Below are 15,133 nucleotides of genomic sequence, written 5' to 3' on the forward strand. Positions count from 1 at the left end.
GTCGGTAATTTACGTCATTGAAGCCCGGTGGCCAGTGCGTCCGAGTGTACAGTACCACAACACGTCACAACTCTTCTCTCTCAAACGCGAAGCTGATTCGTAACAAACTTGCCATCTTTGGTAACTTACCACCCGTTTGGCGGCTGATGGGCGGCTGATAGGCGGCGAGATTACTGCAAAAGATCAGGACCACGACGTAAAACTGCCGAGCCCCTTGGCCCACACATCCCTTTTCGCGTTGCTGGGATGGGGCTTGAATTCAGCTCCCGCCTGCGCCTTTCAGACTCTCGGAAAATGACCGTGGTCTAGGCCAGCCTATAAAGCTACACAGCTTCTTTATACTGCAGCCCCGAGCAACTGTCGCAGATTTATAACCTCAAGCCTTTTCCGTCGACGAGACCTCACAAGTGACGGTGCTTTACCCAAGTGTTTCATTCGGCGTTTCCCGTGTCTCCCTGAGACTCGCATTTGCGCGGCCTACTGTGGTACGTTGTCGATCGCCCTTGGCCAACCACTCGGATGCTGGGAGTCTCGAACTTTGTGTGGCTGAGCTTTTTGCAATACGGCGGCAAAAGGGGGCAGGTGCACGACTTCCTCTTCTGGCCTGGGGCTGGGAGGTTTCTGGTTTGCGCACAGCGGTTACCACTCGGCGTTAGTGTCTCATCTTGGGGGCAGGGAAAAGCATACGGCTTGCAGTGCCTGCGGAGAGATCTGGTGAACAAGTGGGCAGATGACGCGTCCGATGCTCCCACTTTTATTTTGATTTGACTGGGTTTTCTGGAGAGCTTAGACGCCGGCGGCAATCCTACTCAGTAGATTTTGCTTGCAGCCGGAGTCGCATCTCGACCGTGCAGCAGCCGGGGGCCCGAATAATAACGTTAGCGGTTGCGCCGTCATCTCGCCGCTGCCCGATTACGCACTGTTTCAACTCTTCCATTTTCTGGTCCCTAGGGGCTTTCCGATGCCCGACGACCCATCAATCCGCCCCCTCATCTACGCCCGCTCTCTCTCTCCTGCGCCGACATTCCTAACCCCCGATAGAACGGACAACAACGTTATGGATCTCGCTGGAGGTAGTGTGCGGAGGAAGGGGAAGCCCGCATGGGTCCTGACACTATCCTACGTCTCCGACTGGGTCATCCTCGTCGCCTTTGCCGCCGTCGGCTACATTCTGGGCGAGATCGAGCCGAACAAACGCCCGTTTTCCCTCGACGACCGCAACATCTCGTACGTTGACATCTTCGCGTGCATTTGCGCCCGCCTCTAGAACCAACACGATTCTAACCGCTCCTCGGTAGCTTTCCGTACACCCTCAATGAGACAGTACCAGTCTGGTTACTGGTTATCGTCGGCGTCATCGCACCCGCCGCCATCATTGTCGTCATCTGTCTCGTCTTTGTGCCCGGCGCGACGGTTCCCCGCGGGACACCAAAGTCCATGATCTGGATGCGAAAGCTGTGGGAGATCCACACTGGTTTGTTGGGCCTGGCCTTGTCGATAGTCGCTGCCTGGTTCATCACGAATGGCATGAAGAACTTGTTTGGAAAGCCGCGCCCCGATCTCCTCTCTCGATGCCAGCCCGATCTTCAGAACTTTGAGGACTATATCATTGGCGGTTTGGTCACAACGACCAACAATGGACAGCTCGTGAGCCCCCGAATCTGCCAAAACCCGGACAGGCACGTTCTGGACGACGGTTTTAGAAGCTACCCGAGTGGACATTCGAGCTCTTCGGCTGCAGGTATGCAACGGCTATTTTTGAATTTCTCTATTTGGGCTGGAAATAAGGCGGCTTCGAGCTAACAGCGAAATAGGTCTGATCTACCTCTCCCTCTTCATCGCGAGCAAATTCGCCATCACGATCCCATTCCTCGCGCCCGCCGGGTCCGCCGACGCATCTGCTTACACAGCTTTCCCTTCGCGCACTCGCCTCCCCAGCGTCAAAATCTCCGGACCGGACTCGTACGAGTTGCCCACCCGCAACCAACCGGTGCCGACACCTTCGACCGTAGACACGGGCCTTAGCAACAAGGGCGTCTCGCGCCAGAACCTGGCCGTCGCCGCTGTCCGCCGTCAAGCGGCCGCGCCGCCCATCTACCTCCTCGTCCTCGCCCTCGCCCCTTTCTTCGGCTCCGTCTACATCTCCGGCTCGCGGTGGTGGGACTTCCGCCACCACGGCTTCGATATCCTCTTTGGCTACCTGATTGGCACCATCACGGCCTTCTTCGCTTTCCGCTACTACCACCTGCCCATTTCGCACGGCGCCGGCTGGGCCTGGGGCCCGCGCAGCCGCGACAAGGCCTTCTGGGCCGGCGTGGGCAGCTTCAGTTACGCGACGGACCATTTGCGCGGGCACTATCACCGGTCCGGCGACGAGGAGGAGGCCTTTGGCGGCGCTCACGGCGCGGATGCCTTTGACGGCCGCGGCAGCGCGTTGAGCAGCACGAGCACCCCGCCCCCGGCCGGCGGCATTATGGCTTCGCGGAAGGGAGGGATGTCGGCTAGTAATTCGGACGATAGGGATCGTCAGGATACCGCATATTTGGGCGCTCCAGGGAACTAAAAATGCATCGGCTGGTCCATTTTTTTGGGTTGTTTTCGTGGGATACCTGCTGGTTCCTGGGCGGTATGGGATGAAGTCTGTTTCTTGCTTGTCTAGAGGGCATTTGATGATTTGTGATGGTTCGTGCGTGCACTGTGCACTCATGGATGTTATAGGGGTTTAACAGGCGTTAGGGATGGCATTTCTGTGTCGTGTACAAAAGGGTCTAGGGGGGGCCGCATGTGTGTTTTAGGCCGAATCGGCCAGGCTGTGGATTTGTCTGTTCCCGTGTTTAGCAAGCTGATACCGTAGTAATTCGGCATACTCCTAATCCTTGAAGAGACCGGGGATATAGGACAATATTACGCTGGTTTAGTTCGCTCTTTCGTCCATCGAACATTTCTCGACACTCTTCTAAAACTGAGCCTACTACGAAGCCAGTTGAAGGGACTCGGATGAGTTAGGATGACAGCCATTCAGCGAGCGGTATAGCCTCGGAGGGTCTTGCAAAAACAAAGGACGACCTAGACGTTCGTGTTACCTATATATTGGTATTATCTACCACTTTTTATGTTCGTATTCCTTTGCATTAAGAGTAGCCCAACGCGCGATCAAACCGCCCCACGGACGGCATCACGTTCGGTCTAGGACCGCCAGTCCCTCCACGGCTCCCCTTTCTGGCCCGTCATTTCTTCGATCCCCCCCCTTCCCTCCCTTTGCCTTCAAAAACGCCAACCAGAAGTGCACAACGCCCCAACCTTGCGAGTAATTCTCCCTAGAAGCGTGAGGGAGAAGAAGAAGAATAAGAATAAAAAAAAAGACGAAGATTGAACCACAACCCAACCGACCAACCAACCAGCCAGCCAGCCGCTACCATCATGCTTTGCCCTATCAACCACCCCGACAGAGGAACATCCCAAGCCCCCTTCCCGCTTCTTGACTCGACCAAAAGAAAAGAAAAAAGAAAAAAAAAAAAAAAATTCCTACGCGACGCTTCCCATACCCGCGTCTCCCGCAAACGGCCCGGCGGCTCCCCTGTACTCGGCCATCTGCATCTGCAGCTCCCTCTCATCCAGCAGCACATCGCCTTCCTCCTCCTCGTCGTCGTCGTCCTCGTCCAAATCGTCGTCGTCGGCGTCCTTGAACCCGCTCTCGACCTCCATCTTGCGCAGGCGGCGGCGCATGTCATCGCGCTGGTTGTTCTGCCAGCGCACCAGCGCCGCGGCGGCGTGCACCTTGAAGCCGTAGACGCGGGGCACGTAGCGCTCGGCCGACTTGGCGGGGATCAGGCCCGGGTAGACCTGGAAGAGGATGTTGTGGAACGAGGTGCCGAAGTAGGCGCCGTCGATAGACGCGTGGCGCGACGACTTGGGGTTGTACGTGTCCTCGCACCGCGCGCAGTACAGCTTGACCGGCTTGAGGTTGGGCACGTCCGAGAGGCCCATGGGCAGGAGCGGGTGCGAGTTGCACATGACGCGCGGGCACTTGCCGAAGTCGGATTTTTTGTATTTTTCGAGCTGTTGTTTTGGTTGGAAAAAGGAAGAGACGTTAGGTAACGAACTAGAGAGAAGGGGGGGGGTGGAAAGAGAGAAAGAGAGGGGGAGGAGGGAGGGAGGGAGGGAGAGAACGAAGTGGGAAATGTAGAGAGAGGGGGAGAGGGAGAGAGGGAGAGAGAAATGTGTGAAAAAGGGAACCGGTTGGAGACGAACCATCTTTGACAGGCCTCTGGTCGTGACGATGTACCGGGCGTGGACGAGCCCGTAGAGATGCCGTGCTGACTTCTCAATCGTCTCCCGCATCTCGTCGTCACAGTCGAGGTCGAACACGTCAGTCACTAGGTCGAGAGCATACTGGTAGTACTGGACCTCGGTGTTGAGGCCCGTTAGGTTGAAGCGGTCCGTCAGGTATTCCTCGTCGATCTCGCAAAAGTATTCGTTGCCGCGAGACGAGATGAACTGGGAGGAAACCAGCGGTTAGGGTGCGGGAAAAAAAAAAAAAAAAAAAAAAGCAGGGAGTGCTGTTAAGCTGTGAAGAACCGATCACATACCCAGTCCCGCCAGTAGCTCGTGTAGTCGCTATCGGACTCGGTGCCGTAGTCGTCCATGGTTCGCAACGTTGGGCGCTGCGGCCGCGATGCTCGCTTGTGTGACGCGGAGACGGCGGCAACGGCGGGTTCCAAGTCGGCCGGATCTGATACCGATGTGATCGGGACTAGTGGGTGGATGCGGACGGGCGACGATGTTGGGGCGTGCGCGCGGCTGCACTTGGGGTGCGATGGTCGGCGCGGCGCACAACGAAGACGGCAGCCGAAGTATCGGACCCTTTTGTTGGCGGCTGGACACGTCCGTGGTTTGGTGGGGGAGCCTTGAGAAGAGCCCCGCAGGACTCGAGGACCCACTACCTAAACCGGGTGCCTGGGCCTGGTCAGTGCCCGCCTGCTACTGTACAAGCCTCCGTCCCGGATGCCTATGTAGAGCGTCTTAAATCACCCAATCCTGATTCATAGGGGGATCCGATGTGCAAATCGTTCTCGAAAAGAACCGATGGGTATGCTTACGCATTAGAGGGGACCCTTAAGCACACAATAAGCATTACGCTTCCCAGCCCGCAGCTCTTGGGGTGCGGTATATATGTACAGTACATGTACCTAGATATATAAACTCCCAAGTCACACCTAGCCGCACACACTGCCCCTTGGCAATGGATTGCCCTCGTCCTGGCGCACTCGGAGTATTCCAGCATTTCCGGCTTCGTGGTATGCCTGGTATGCACATACCGCCCCACAGTCGTCCTCACAGTTAACACCACGATCCTGATGTGGCCTGCCGACAACCTCCTCAGTCCAACCCCCCCTGGAAGCCCTTGAGCAAGTCATCCGCCGATCTGGTATAAAGGCTGTCCGAGCTCATTGTGCTGCGCACGTGCAGGTTATTTTCGATTGCATCAAGCCATCTCTGCCACCGTAGCTGTTGTCTTGGCAGCGCCCATCCCCCAAAACGTTGCCCGAGGCGGGACAGCCTGACGGCAAAAGGCGCAAAGTGGATGTCCACAAGACACATGCGATCGAAGAAAAAATAGGGGCCCTGTCAATGGGTGGCCGTTAGTGCGTGTGATTCTCAACTCCGTGGCGGTCAAACGAAACTTACCTTTTCATCTGCATTCTCGACAAGCTCGGATACTTCGCCCTGTAGTTTCTCAATCCTGTGCTTCCGCGCCTCGTCATCTGTTGCAGCTAGGACACTGTAGAAAGACGGCACGATCTTAGTGTTGATCTGTAAGACTCGAGTCAGTGAATCAGGAGTGGCCGGAGGGGCCTGGGCCAGCCCTCACAAAATTGATCCACAAGCGGCAAGTCGCCTTGAGCGTCGGGAGCGTCGGGTGCAACAGGGGCGTGTTGTTCGAGTCCTCGAGCTGCAGGTATGCGGTTAACAGAGATTGCAGTCGGGATCGTTTGGGCGGGCGAAGTAACTTGCATATTCGAGGATGACGGAGCTTTCTGCGCATGCCCATGGGCCCTGCTGTATGGCAGGAACGAGCCCTCTTGGGTTGGCCTCGAGAAGTTCAGTTGGCTTGGGTCTGCGCAGCGGGTATGTCTCGCAGTACTGATAATCGAACCCTTTAGCTTCGAGGGCAATCCAAACGCGTTGCGAAAAGGGGCTGCGAGATATCAGTCAGTATCTAGAGGCCTCCCACGCCGATTTTTTCGTAAAAGTCTCTCACCAAAAACAGGCAGAGTAGAACTTGATGTTGCTATCTTTGGCGTGCCTTTCCGCCGTCGCGGCCGCCTCTCCTGTCGGCTTCCACGGGAGGAGCTTCTGCGAAGGGGGCTTCTGGTTACGTCGGATCTCTTTTTGACGCTGGAGTAGCCAGCGCTGTACGCTATTCTTTTTGATCTCATCGCTCTTTTCCAATGAATGCTTATGGCTTGTCGGTGCACCATCGCTTCCACCACTCGTTCCATTGCCATTGGTCCGCTGGATTAGAAAGATGGGTTGAGTCTGGACGACGGCCAGCGCTTCGGCAAGTGCACTGCTGCTCAAGGCGACGCTACCACCCGCTTGCAGTTCGGAAGCAGACCCAGCCGGGTACTCGGTGATTTTGATCTTAACGTCGCAGAGGTCACGCTCGCGCGCTGTGCGCTTACGCTTTTTCTTGTTTGGGTTGTCGGACTTGCTTGTACCGGGCGGCCTACCTTTTAGGCGGCAGTCGTAGTAGTGCGTGGTAATACACTTGCGCTTATACAATTGTGTCGACCTGTGCGAGTACACATTGTCGACCCAGGTAAAATAGATGGCAAACCTTGCAGTTTTGGTTTCTTTGATGAGCATGCCCTGGCACGGGACCGAAATGAGAGAACCAGTAGAGAGGTGCAAAGGCTGGAGATGTGGATGGACCACTCACTGCTCTTCTGTAAGAACCACAGCTTCTTCTAGATTAAACAGCCTCTGGCGCCACTCATCGAGATGCGGAGGGTTCTCTACAAACTTGACGGGTAGCCGCATACCGTTTGCCGCCTCGGGACCAGCAGAATCACGGGTAGGGGTTGCGCTGCCCGACTCTGCACCCCAGTTGCGCGCCACATCAGTCACGGCGGGACTGTCGGCTGGAGTTGGACCCAGGATGCTGAATCGGCCGAGTGGAGAAGACGTCGTGTCGGCCGCCGGTGTTGGCCGGGGAAGTTTCCGATCCTGCTGGTTTTGGCGCTGACCAGGGAGTTGCTTCCTCTGTGGTTGTTGCTGTTGCTGTTGCTGCTGCTGATGTTGACCATGACCATGATCGTCATGTTGGCGCTGGCCGGCAAGCACAGACTCGGAACCGTTAAAACTGTGATCTGGTACGCCAGCAGCACGAGGAACAGCAGCAACAGCTGTCACGGGAGGCCGAGCGTCGTACGTGCTTGGGAAGTCATTTAGGCCGTCGGTGTGGAAGATCGGGCTGCCGCCTACGACATTGACGCCTGACACACCTAGTGATGACAGCCCATGAGCTCCATCGGCACCGCGCAGGCGAGCCTGCTGCCCGAGATCAAAGCTAAGCGGCGCGTGGTGGGTATGCGCTGTAGAATGCGAGCGGACCGGTGCTTGTCTGGTATACGCTGGATCCATGGTCCCCAATCACAGTTTGCTTGCTGCTTTATCGTTCGGCAAGCGTCAGCGGGTCGGCAGCTGCGGACAGCGGGGGTTTTGTGTGTAATGGGGTGGGGATGAGGCTGTCAGTTGGCTGACCAAGGGAAAAAGCGGCGAGCGAATTCGACTCGGGTGCACAGACCAATTGCCCATGCCCCTGAGAGAGAGCTGCGTGAGGCACGGCATAGGTGCGCAGGAAGTGATTATCGGTCATGTATTACCTATCGAAGGGCCTCGAATTTGACCTTCTTCTTGCGGCTGTCGACTTACGTAGTCTCCTCCCCAAATGCTGCTCAGATCCATCGAGGAGGCGGTCCCTCTATCCAATCCCGCCTTTGCCGTCTAATCTCAGCTACTCCAGCTCGGGTTTGTTATGCATAGTCACTTTTGATTTCCGACCGGCTGCCGCTGGTGAAGCTGCCAGCATCGCTGCCCGACCGGCCATCTGCTTCTGAATCACTTCCTGTCATCCTCCTCGCGCCGGTTGCCGTTGCACCGTCAATGGGGGGTGCGTACACGCCTCCAGAGCGGATCTCGAGCCTCGTCATGAATCCGTTTCTGAGGGGGTTGTCATCCACCTCTCCGCCATGGCGCGTGCGGGCGTTTACCATCTCCATCGCTTCTCGGAGAGTATCCCCGGTCTCGTCAAGCGCGGCTAGGAATCGCGCAAGCTCTTTGCATAGGTCCCAGTCCTCCTCCAGCATCGCCCGGCTTAACAGCCGCACGCTTTGCTCGCTCGCCGTCGCCAGCTCATCAAATGTGTGGAGAATCAAGAGATAACCGCCAGCAGTCTTGAGGCTGCCACGCTGGAGGCTCTCTTCAAAGAGCTCTTGCGGCGGAGGGAGATAGGCAAATAGGGTGCGCCAAGAACGCACTTCCGTCTTACGTGTGCACTGCACCACGATGTCAAGGTATTGTTTGAAAGATGACAGAAGGGAGAGCACACGCGGAAGAATGGCATGTTCGGGAGCCGGAGTGGGGTTCGCATCCACCTCCTCATCCAAGACGTGGTGTAAGAGGACTTCGAGAGCATGAGCAAAATACTCTAGGTTCTCGTGTTGTTGTGCCAGACGCAGAGCTTCAGCGGATTTGTTCGCGGTCAGGTAAGAGCGCAAGATGTCGGGCAAGAAGAGGTGTGTCTGCAAATCGCTTTTTAGCCAATCCATCCAAAACAAGAACGAACAATCGGGTGGGACACTTACCCTGATGGAGAAGCGGAAGAAAGAGAAGCTAATGTCACGCCGCTGGATAAGGTCCGACTCCACGCCGAGAACAATTGCCTTCTGAAGAAGGGTCGAGAGCGGATAAAAGTCAACGGGTATGGAGACCATTGGGGGCAACTCTCTTGATGACTCGTTGGATACCGCTTTCAGGACAGGCCCCGTATCAGTCCATACTTTGAGCTCATTGCCGTCAAATATCCACAGCGAGTCCTGCAGACTCTCCCCTGCCACGCCGTTGGCTGGGAGGCCTAGCCGCTGCAATGCCGGTTCGTGAGAATTGCGCGGCTGGTCCCTCATGCTGATGTAGTACTCGACGTTGTGGACAATGACACGCATGTCGTATTTTAGGTTGCTCTCGCTGACCGAAGGTCGTAGGAGAACCAGCTTCCCGTCCACCAGGAACAGGACTGATGCATGGGCTACATCTTGGGAAGGATCGCCCTCCAGCAGCTGCTGGTCCGGCAGGATCCAGCTCAATCCTCTGACCCTTGCAGGCGACCTGACGATGCCATGAAAGGCGATGTGGCCCACTTCTATCAGTCTAACGGAGCCAGAAAATGGCGCGAATATGTAATGGTAAAGGAGGTTGTCGTATGTGTAAACGAGTAGAGAGTCTTCGCCGGTCGATGTTATCAAGACAATGGGGGCCGGCAGCTGCTGTGAATATGCCATGGTGCTGTTGTCGAGTGCTGTCTCGCGGGAGTATAGGCGGAGCTCGAATGACCTGTTGGCCTCGACGGCTGCGACCAGGATATTCTGGTACCAACACATGCCACCCCTGACCTGAAATTCGTTCTCCATGGCATCGTTGGCGAACGTCTTCCATCTGCCGCTGTTGACGCTGTAATGCGCCAGGCCCCTTCTGCCGGCCACGGCGACATATCTCCCGTCGGGCGAAACGGCCGTACACCTGATGGGCCACTGGTTGAGGAGATAGACGGCGGGGACTTTAGTCGTGTGCCAAAGGGCGGGTTCGGCTGATATCGACGTGAGGTCGGGCAAGTCGTAGCCTCTATATACCATAACGCTCGAGGTGCTCTGGAGGACGGTTCGGAAGAGGTTCGCTGGATTGTAGCACCCGGTTACTGCACTCCGGGCCATTTCCAACAGCCATACCGCCTCATGTGTTCTGCTGACGAGCAGCAGGTCGCAAGCCCCTCCGATCCAGGCGGCATCCAGCACACCAGAGAGCCACTCTTCGCCGTTTGCCGAAGCAATTACGTGGTCGGCATGGAATGTGTTGCTCAGAGGCTTCCCATAAACACTCCACGTCGCCCAACCCTTTTCGAACCCGGCGAAGAGGCAGTAGCCGTCGGGCGAGTAACTGAGCGAGGTGAGCTTCCCCGAGACGGTTGAGGACACCGGTATGCGGTGAGTATGGGAGGCTGGGATGTTTCCCGAATAATCGCGGGCCGAATAGACGCAAATGCTGCCGTCGGCGCATCCAACTGCGATCAATGAGAAGCGTGCGTTGATGACGCACCGCACAGCATGGTCGCGGTCGTTCTTGGGAGTGTGGAAGCAATAGCCTTTAAATAGCTTCTTGGGATCAGGCGGCTCGTTGGCACCACCATCCTGCTTGCCGGCGGTTAGTCGCTGCACCGCGTAAGCTCTTCCATCGCTTGTAATCCACGTTGAAAGGTTCATCGGCCTGTCGTGCGTCATCTCCCTGACTGTTGCTCTCTTCCCCAGCCAGCTCATCCGGCTCAGCAACTCGGTGCTTGTCTGGCTCCCCGAACTGTCGGGAGACCAGCGGATGCACTGCACGGCGGCGGGTTTCCTTGTCGCCACGACCAACTCGTCGTCAAGAGCCAATGCGCACTCAATCCCGGCATCCACCTTAATAACCATCCGGAAGCGAACACTAACATCCCTCACCCCAGCCCCCTCGCCGGGACCCCAAAGGATCTGGTCCGGAGCGTCGTGGCCGGGATCCCCGACATGGCTCTGACGTCTCCGTTGGACGTTGATGTGGTTGGCGAAATGGGGTCTGTAGACCCGTGATTCTGCATCGGTAGCAAGGGAGTATGTTATCAAGTATCCCAAGCTCGTATGGACGACGAAGATGGCCGAGTCTGGGCGCAATAGCAAGTTGATGTTGGTGCCGTAGGACTCAAGGGAGGTTTCGGAACGAACTACGACGGCAAGAACGACGGTGGGCTGGCGGGGAAGTTAGATAAGTAAGAGAAAGAGACGACAAGATTTGGAACACGGATTCTCGCACCTTTGTCTGCCAGACGGTCATGGAAGTTGCTGTGATAACAGCAAAGATGTGACCAGCACGCGCGACACGGAGAGCAACGATGGGCTCGCGGAGAGGGATACTGGGAGGGGCAGGTCCGGGCGAATGCTCCGGGCTCGCGCCGTCGGGGTAACCGTACTCGACAGACTTGATTCCAGGGGTCAGGGGGGTCATTGGTGTTACCGGAGTGACGGGCGACGCAGAGGAAAGAGGAGCTGTCGAGGTGCCCGAGCCATCCTGGGGGCCGGCAAAGCCCGGGGAGAGGAGCGAGTTCCTGTTCGATCTCGGCTCAGGGCCGCTGTCGGGCGGCGTGAGGCCATCGTGAGAAATAACCCGGGAGGGTCCTTGCTGGCGGATGCTGCTGCTCGTCGCATAGATTCGCGGTGTCCCAAGCGGCCAGTACATGGCTCCTCTACAGCCGGGTCCCTCACGGCGGTTTCCTGCACATCAGCAGCCTCGGATTTCCTCGAATTTCGCGTCAATTCATCTCGAGGCGTAGGGTTACCTCGAGCCCCGATAAGAAAGAAGGTTCGGCGATTGAGTGCACACTGATAATGGGATGTAGGGCAAGGGGCGTCTCTCGCGAGTCGGCGTCGCGGGCTCCGAGGTGGTACTAGTGGAGCTACCTGTCCTAGATTGGGGAAGGCGGCAGCGGCACATGCCGGTCGGAAGCCTGCTGCAGACCCTGCGCCGGGTAGTGGCCTCTGCTTCTGGCCAATGGCGCACAGCTTCGCGTCCAGCCCTTTGGCGTCCACTTTCAATGTTACCTGGTACGTAGATGCCCTGCTTCGTCCAGCCTCATCTCTCCAAGGGCCCATTCGTTCTTACGCCGAATCCGTAAAGCAAGTCTCAAGTCTGGATTGGGCCAATTGAAGCTATAGTGTCACAGCAGGGTCTTACAGACGCCTCTGGTTCGCTTTTCTTGTAAACTCGTCAGACGCCGATACGTCTCCTCGGTTACACCTGTGTCCCGACCTTCTAGATCTTCAGCGCCCGCTCACCCATCATGGCGCCGACGATCCGGCCTCGGTACAGCCGCATCCAGAAAGAGAAGTTCCCAGCCTACTTTGGACCCCTCAAAAGCCAACCGTACAACGAGTCGACCTCCAGGGGCGGCGCCGGGTCCCACCACAGGTACGGTTGCGTCGCTATAAGCGCGGCTTCCGCAGGCCGGCAGAGATTAACCCGTTTGCTCATGGTGCCGCCGTTCTAGTCTTCGCTCCATCGCCTGGAATCCCCTTGGGAGTCTTGTCGCGACGGGCGCTGCTGACAAAACATTACGCGTCTGTGAGTTTGCTCACATTCTTGTCTGTCTCCTAAACAAGGCGTTTCAGAGACCCCTTGCGTCAGGGGCGCGCTCGCCGCACCGTGCCCCGAGGCTGACCAGTGCCGTCTGTAGGGAACCCTGAGAAACCTAATGTGCGTTTCTCCACGGACCTCAAGGGCCACTCGGCAGGGGTCGAGAAGATAGCTTTCAACCCGGTCAAGGATGCAGAACTCTGCAGCGTCAGCAGCGACGGAGTCGTCAAGCTCTGGGACGTGAGGACAAAGGCATGCGTGAACGAGGTAAAGGGCCTCGGCAGCGCCCACACCCTTGCTTGGGCCCCTGACGGCTCCTCGCTGCTTGTAGGAAATAAGGTGGGTGGCCAAGCCAAGGCACTCTCCGGACGGCGGTGATGCACTGACTGATTCGCTGAATACTGCTTCAGAGCGGCGAGCTCTTCCAGATATCGCCGGCCAAGTCTGCCGTGGTCTCGTCTCATCAGCAGCCGGTCGAGACGAACCAAATGGCCTTTTGCTGGAGCGGAGAGAAAGTCTTCCTCCCGACAAGGGAGGGTAAGATACGTATCCTGTCATATCCCGAGCTGGAACCTGTCCTGCACGTCAACCACGCCGTCAAGCCCGGCGAGGCGACAGAGTTCATGCTAAAAGGGCATACCGCGTCCTGTCTGGCGGTGGAACTCTCGCCGACCGGGAAATACCTCGCAACCGGCGGAGCAGATTCCATCATAGCCCTCTTCGATACCAAGGACTGGATCTGTCAGCGTACCGTCTCCCGCATGGTCGGGCCTGTCCGCAGCATAAGTACGGCGCCACGGCGAGCTGAGAGGATAACCAGATGCTAATCTAATTTTAGGCTTTACTTTTGACGGCAGCTATGTCGTCGGCGGGTGCGAAGAAGGTAAGGGGGCTAGGTTCAAAACGTTTTCTCTGAAACAAGCGCGGGATACTGACTTGCCCTTTTTTTAGGCCCCGGTTTGGAGGTTACTCATACCGAGACTGGAGAGCACGTGTATACCTTCAAGACGGCCGGCCCCTGCGAGGCGGTAGCTTGGGCCCCTACGAGATATTGCCTTGCCTACAGCGATTTAGGAGTTCTTCGCATCGTGGGCATCGATGCGGAGCGGAAGTGAGCTTCCCGCAGCCGACACCAAGCACATGGGTAGTGCAAAACGACATGTAGAGTTCCAGTGCGAGGGCGGCTGCGAGGTGCAACCCCACGCTGTCGCCCAGAAACGACGTGGCGGGTGATGGCGGTTTCATCATGTCGAGCTGCAGAGATCATGCCGGTTGTCGCTGGGAATTCCCGTTAACCTCGGGCCCTTGCAGCAACTCCAACACTAGCCACTACTGGAAAGCTCGATCGGGTCGGAAAGCTGGGGCTTTTGGCCGGGCATGACCGTCACCAAGTGGCTATCAGCACGGGGGAACTTCTCTCCGACCTGCCATCTGTGCCGGCTTTCTTGCAGGAGCGGCTCAAGATCTTCATCAATAGATGTGGCTGTGCGCCTGCCATTGGAAATTCCAGGGAGACGGAAATATCTCTTTTGCCGCGAGAACCACGTGGTGGACATGAGCATGACAGCGCGGGGAACAGGTGGTGGACGCGGAAGGCGGGATCATCATGTTGATGAAGCACGGACACATAATTGGGGGGGGAGGGGGGGGAGCTGTTTGCATACATATAGGTACATACCAACAAGTACCGAGCACGAGGTAGCAGGAAGAAATCTCAACCTTTACCCCAATACTGTATTGTGGGATTGCGTTAAAATTTCTCGTTTAACTCGTTAAACTACGGAAATGTGCGTCTAATCCCCTGCAAGCGGCAGCTGTCCAGCCTTTCAGATGACAAAACGGTCGTGGCGGCTCCACCACGCAAAAGCCGAAATTTGAGGAGCTGGTCGCTTGCTCGAACCGTCGTCCAAACTCGGTCCAAACATGTGGAAAGAAGGGTGTGGGACGGGGGTGGGTTGTACTATTAATAATGCACGCTAGCCAGAGACAATCTTTGGGCCAATTGCTGGAGATTCCAGATGCGACCAGGTACCACATCACTACGACCCTGACAGTCGACGATGGTTGGCCGCCGGGGGCCTGCGTGTCTCTCGCAGCCTTCCAGGACACGCAAAAGAAGAATAAAGGGGCTGCAAAGAAGCTCAAAGTACCCTTCGATTACCCGTTTGCACAAGGGGAAGGGTTCCATTGGTCCATTGGTCCCATTGGTCCCATTTGGTCCCCCGTCGCCAGCGCTGTTTTGTTCAAACCGACCGGGGATACCGTGCACTTTCGGGTTTGCGCCCCTCAGCTCCCGAACTCAACAAGCTTTCCGCCATGTTGCTAAAAGCGTAGCAGGCCAAGATTCTCAGCCAAGGTAAGATAGATCGAAGAGATGCCCGCCATCGCAAAACGCCAATCGGTGCCGCTCTTTTAGCCACATCTGGGGAAGAAGAGGGGCACGGTTGTGGGGGGGCGCAATACCTCTGTAGCTGCAGGGTATATCTCGTCAATGGCTTTGTCGGGAAAGGTGGGTAGGGAGCGTGCAACGTTAGCACTGCCCATGGCAATCTGGGCTCTCGCTGCCCGCGGACAGCCTTCCGGTCGGTTTTGGTCAGCTCAGGCTCGGAAGCCTCGTAGGGCAGCGCCAGGCATTTGTATACCGCGTGTCCCTCCCCCCGCGATCTCTGAACACACTCTCATAGGTGGTTCCCACTTGACA

The 15,133-nt window shown here is 56.9% G+C and overlaps 5 protein-coding genes across 5 annotated transcripts; 2 read left to right on the plus strand and 3 right to left on the minus strand.

The window, feature by feature from the left end:
* Positions 1–961: 961 nt before the first annotated feature.
* Positions 962–2,563, plus strand: MFIFM68171_01432 (PAP2 superfamily-domain-containing protein; the record flags this gene model as incomplete). The annotated part of the gene is made up of 3 exons (XM_071056854.1): positions 962–1,227; positions 1,299–1,741; positions 1,815–2,563. The coding sequence occupies 3 exons, from the start codon at positions 962–964 to the stop codon at positions 2,561–2,563; spliced, it is 1,458 nt and encodes a 485-aa protein (XP_070912955.1).
* Positions 2,564–3,525: 962 nt separating this feature from the next.
* Positions 3,526–4,646, minus strand: CKB2 (casein kinase 2 regulatory subunit; the record flags this gene model as incomplete). The annotated part of the gene is made up of 3 exons (XM_071056855.1): positions 3,526–4,059; positions 4,252–4,497; positions 4,590–4,646. The coding sequence occupies 3 exons, from the start codon at positions 4,644–4,646 to the stop codon at positions 3,526–3,528; spliced, it is 837 nt and encodes a 278-aa protein (XP_070912956.1).
* Positions 4,647–5,379: 733 nt separating this feature from the next.
* On the minus strand, positions 5,380–7,647 carry MFIFM68171_01434 (GST N-terminal domain-containing protein; the record flags this gene model as incomplete). The annotated part of the gene is made up of 6 exons (XM_071056856.1): positions 5,380–5,625; positions 5,689–5,814; positions 5,873–5,953; positions 6,016–6,199; positions 6,263–6,841; positions 6,944–7,647. The coding sequence occupies 6 exons, from the start codon at positions 7,645–7,647 to the stop codon at positions 5,380–5,382; spliced, it is 1,920 nt and encodes a 639-aa protein (XP_070912957.1).
* Positions 7,648–8,039: 392 nt separating this feature from the next.
* Positions 8,040–11,538, minus strand: RIC1 (WD40 repeat protein; the record flags this gene model as incomplete). Its single annotated transcript, XM_071056857.1, has 3 exons — positions 8,040–8,807; positions 8,871–11,051; positions 11,116–11,538. 3 exons carry the CDS (start codon positions 11,536–11,538, stop codon positions 8,040–8,042), a joined length of 3,372 nt encoding a protein of 1,123 aa, XP_070912958.1.
* Positions 11,539–12,139: 601 nt separating this feature from the next.
* Positions 12,140–13,547, plus strand: MFIFM68171_01436 (THO complex subunit 3; the record flags this gene model as incomplete). Its single annotated transcript, XM_071056858.1, has 6 exons — positions 12,140–12,267; positions 12,347–12,420; positions 12,533–12,771; positions 12,843–13,218; positions 13,271–13,315; positions 13,384–13,547. The coding sequence occupies 6 exons, from the start codon at positions 12,140–12,142 to the stop codon at positions 13,545–13,547; spliced, it is 1,026 nt and encodes a 341-aa protein (XP_070912959.1).
* Between the last annotated feature and the right edge of the window lie 1,586 nt (positions 13,548–15,133).

This window comes from Madurella fahalii (assembly GCF_045866475.1).
Source record: "Madurella fahalii IFM 68171 DNA, scaffold_1, whole genome shotgun sequence".
In the NCBI taxonomy this organism is placed as follows: Eukaryota; Fungi; Ascomycota; class Sordariomycetes; order Sordariales; genus Madurella; species Madurella fahalii.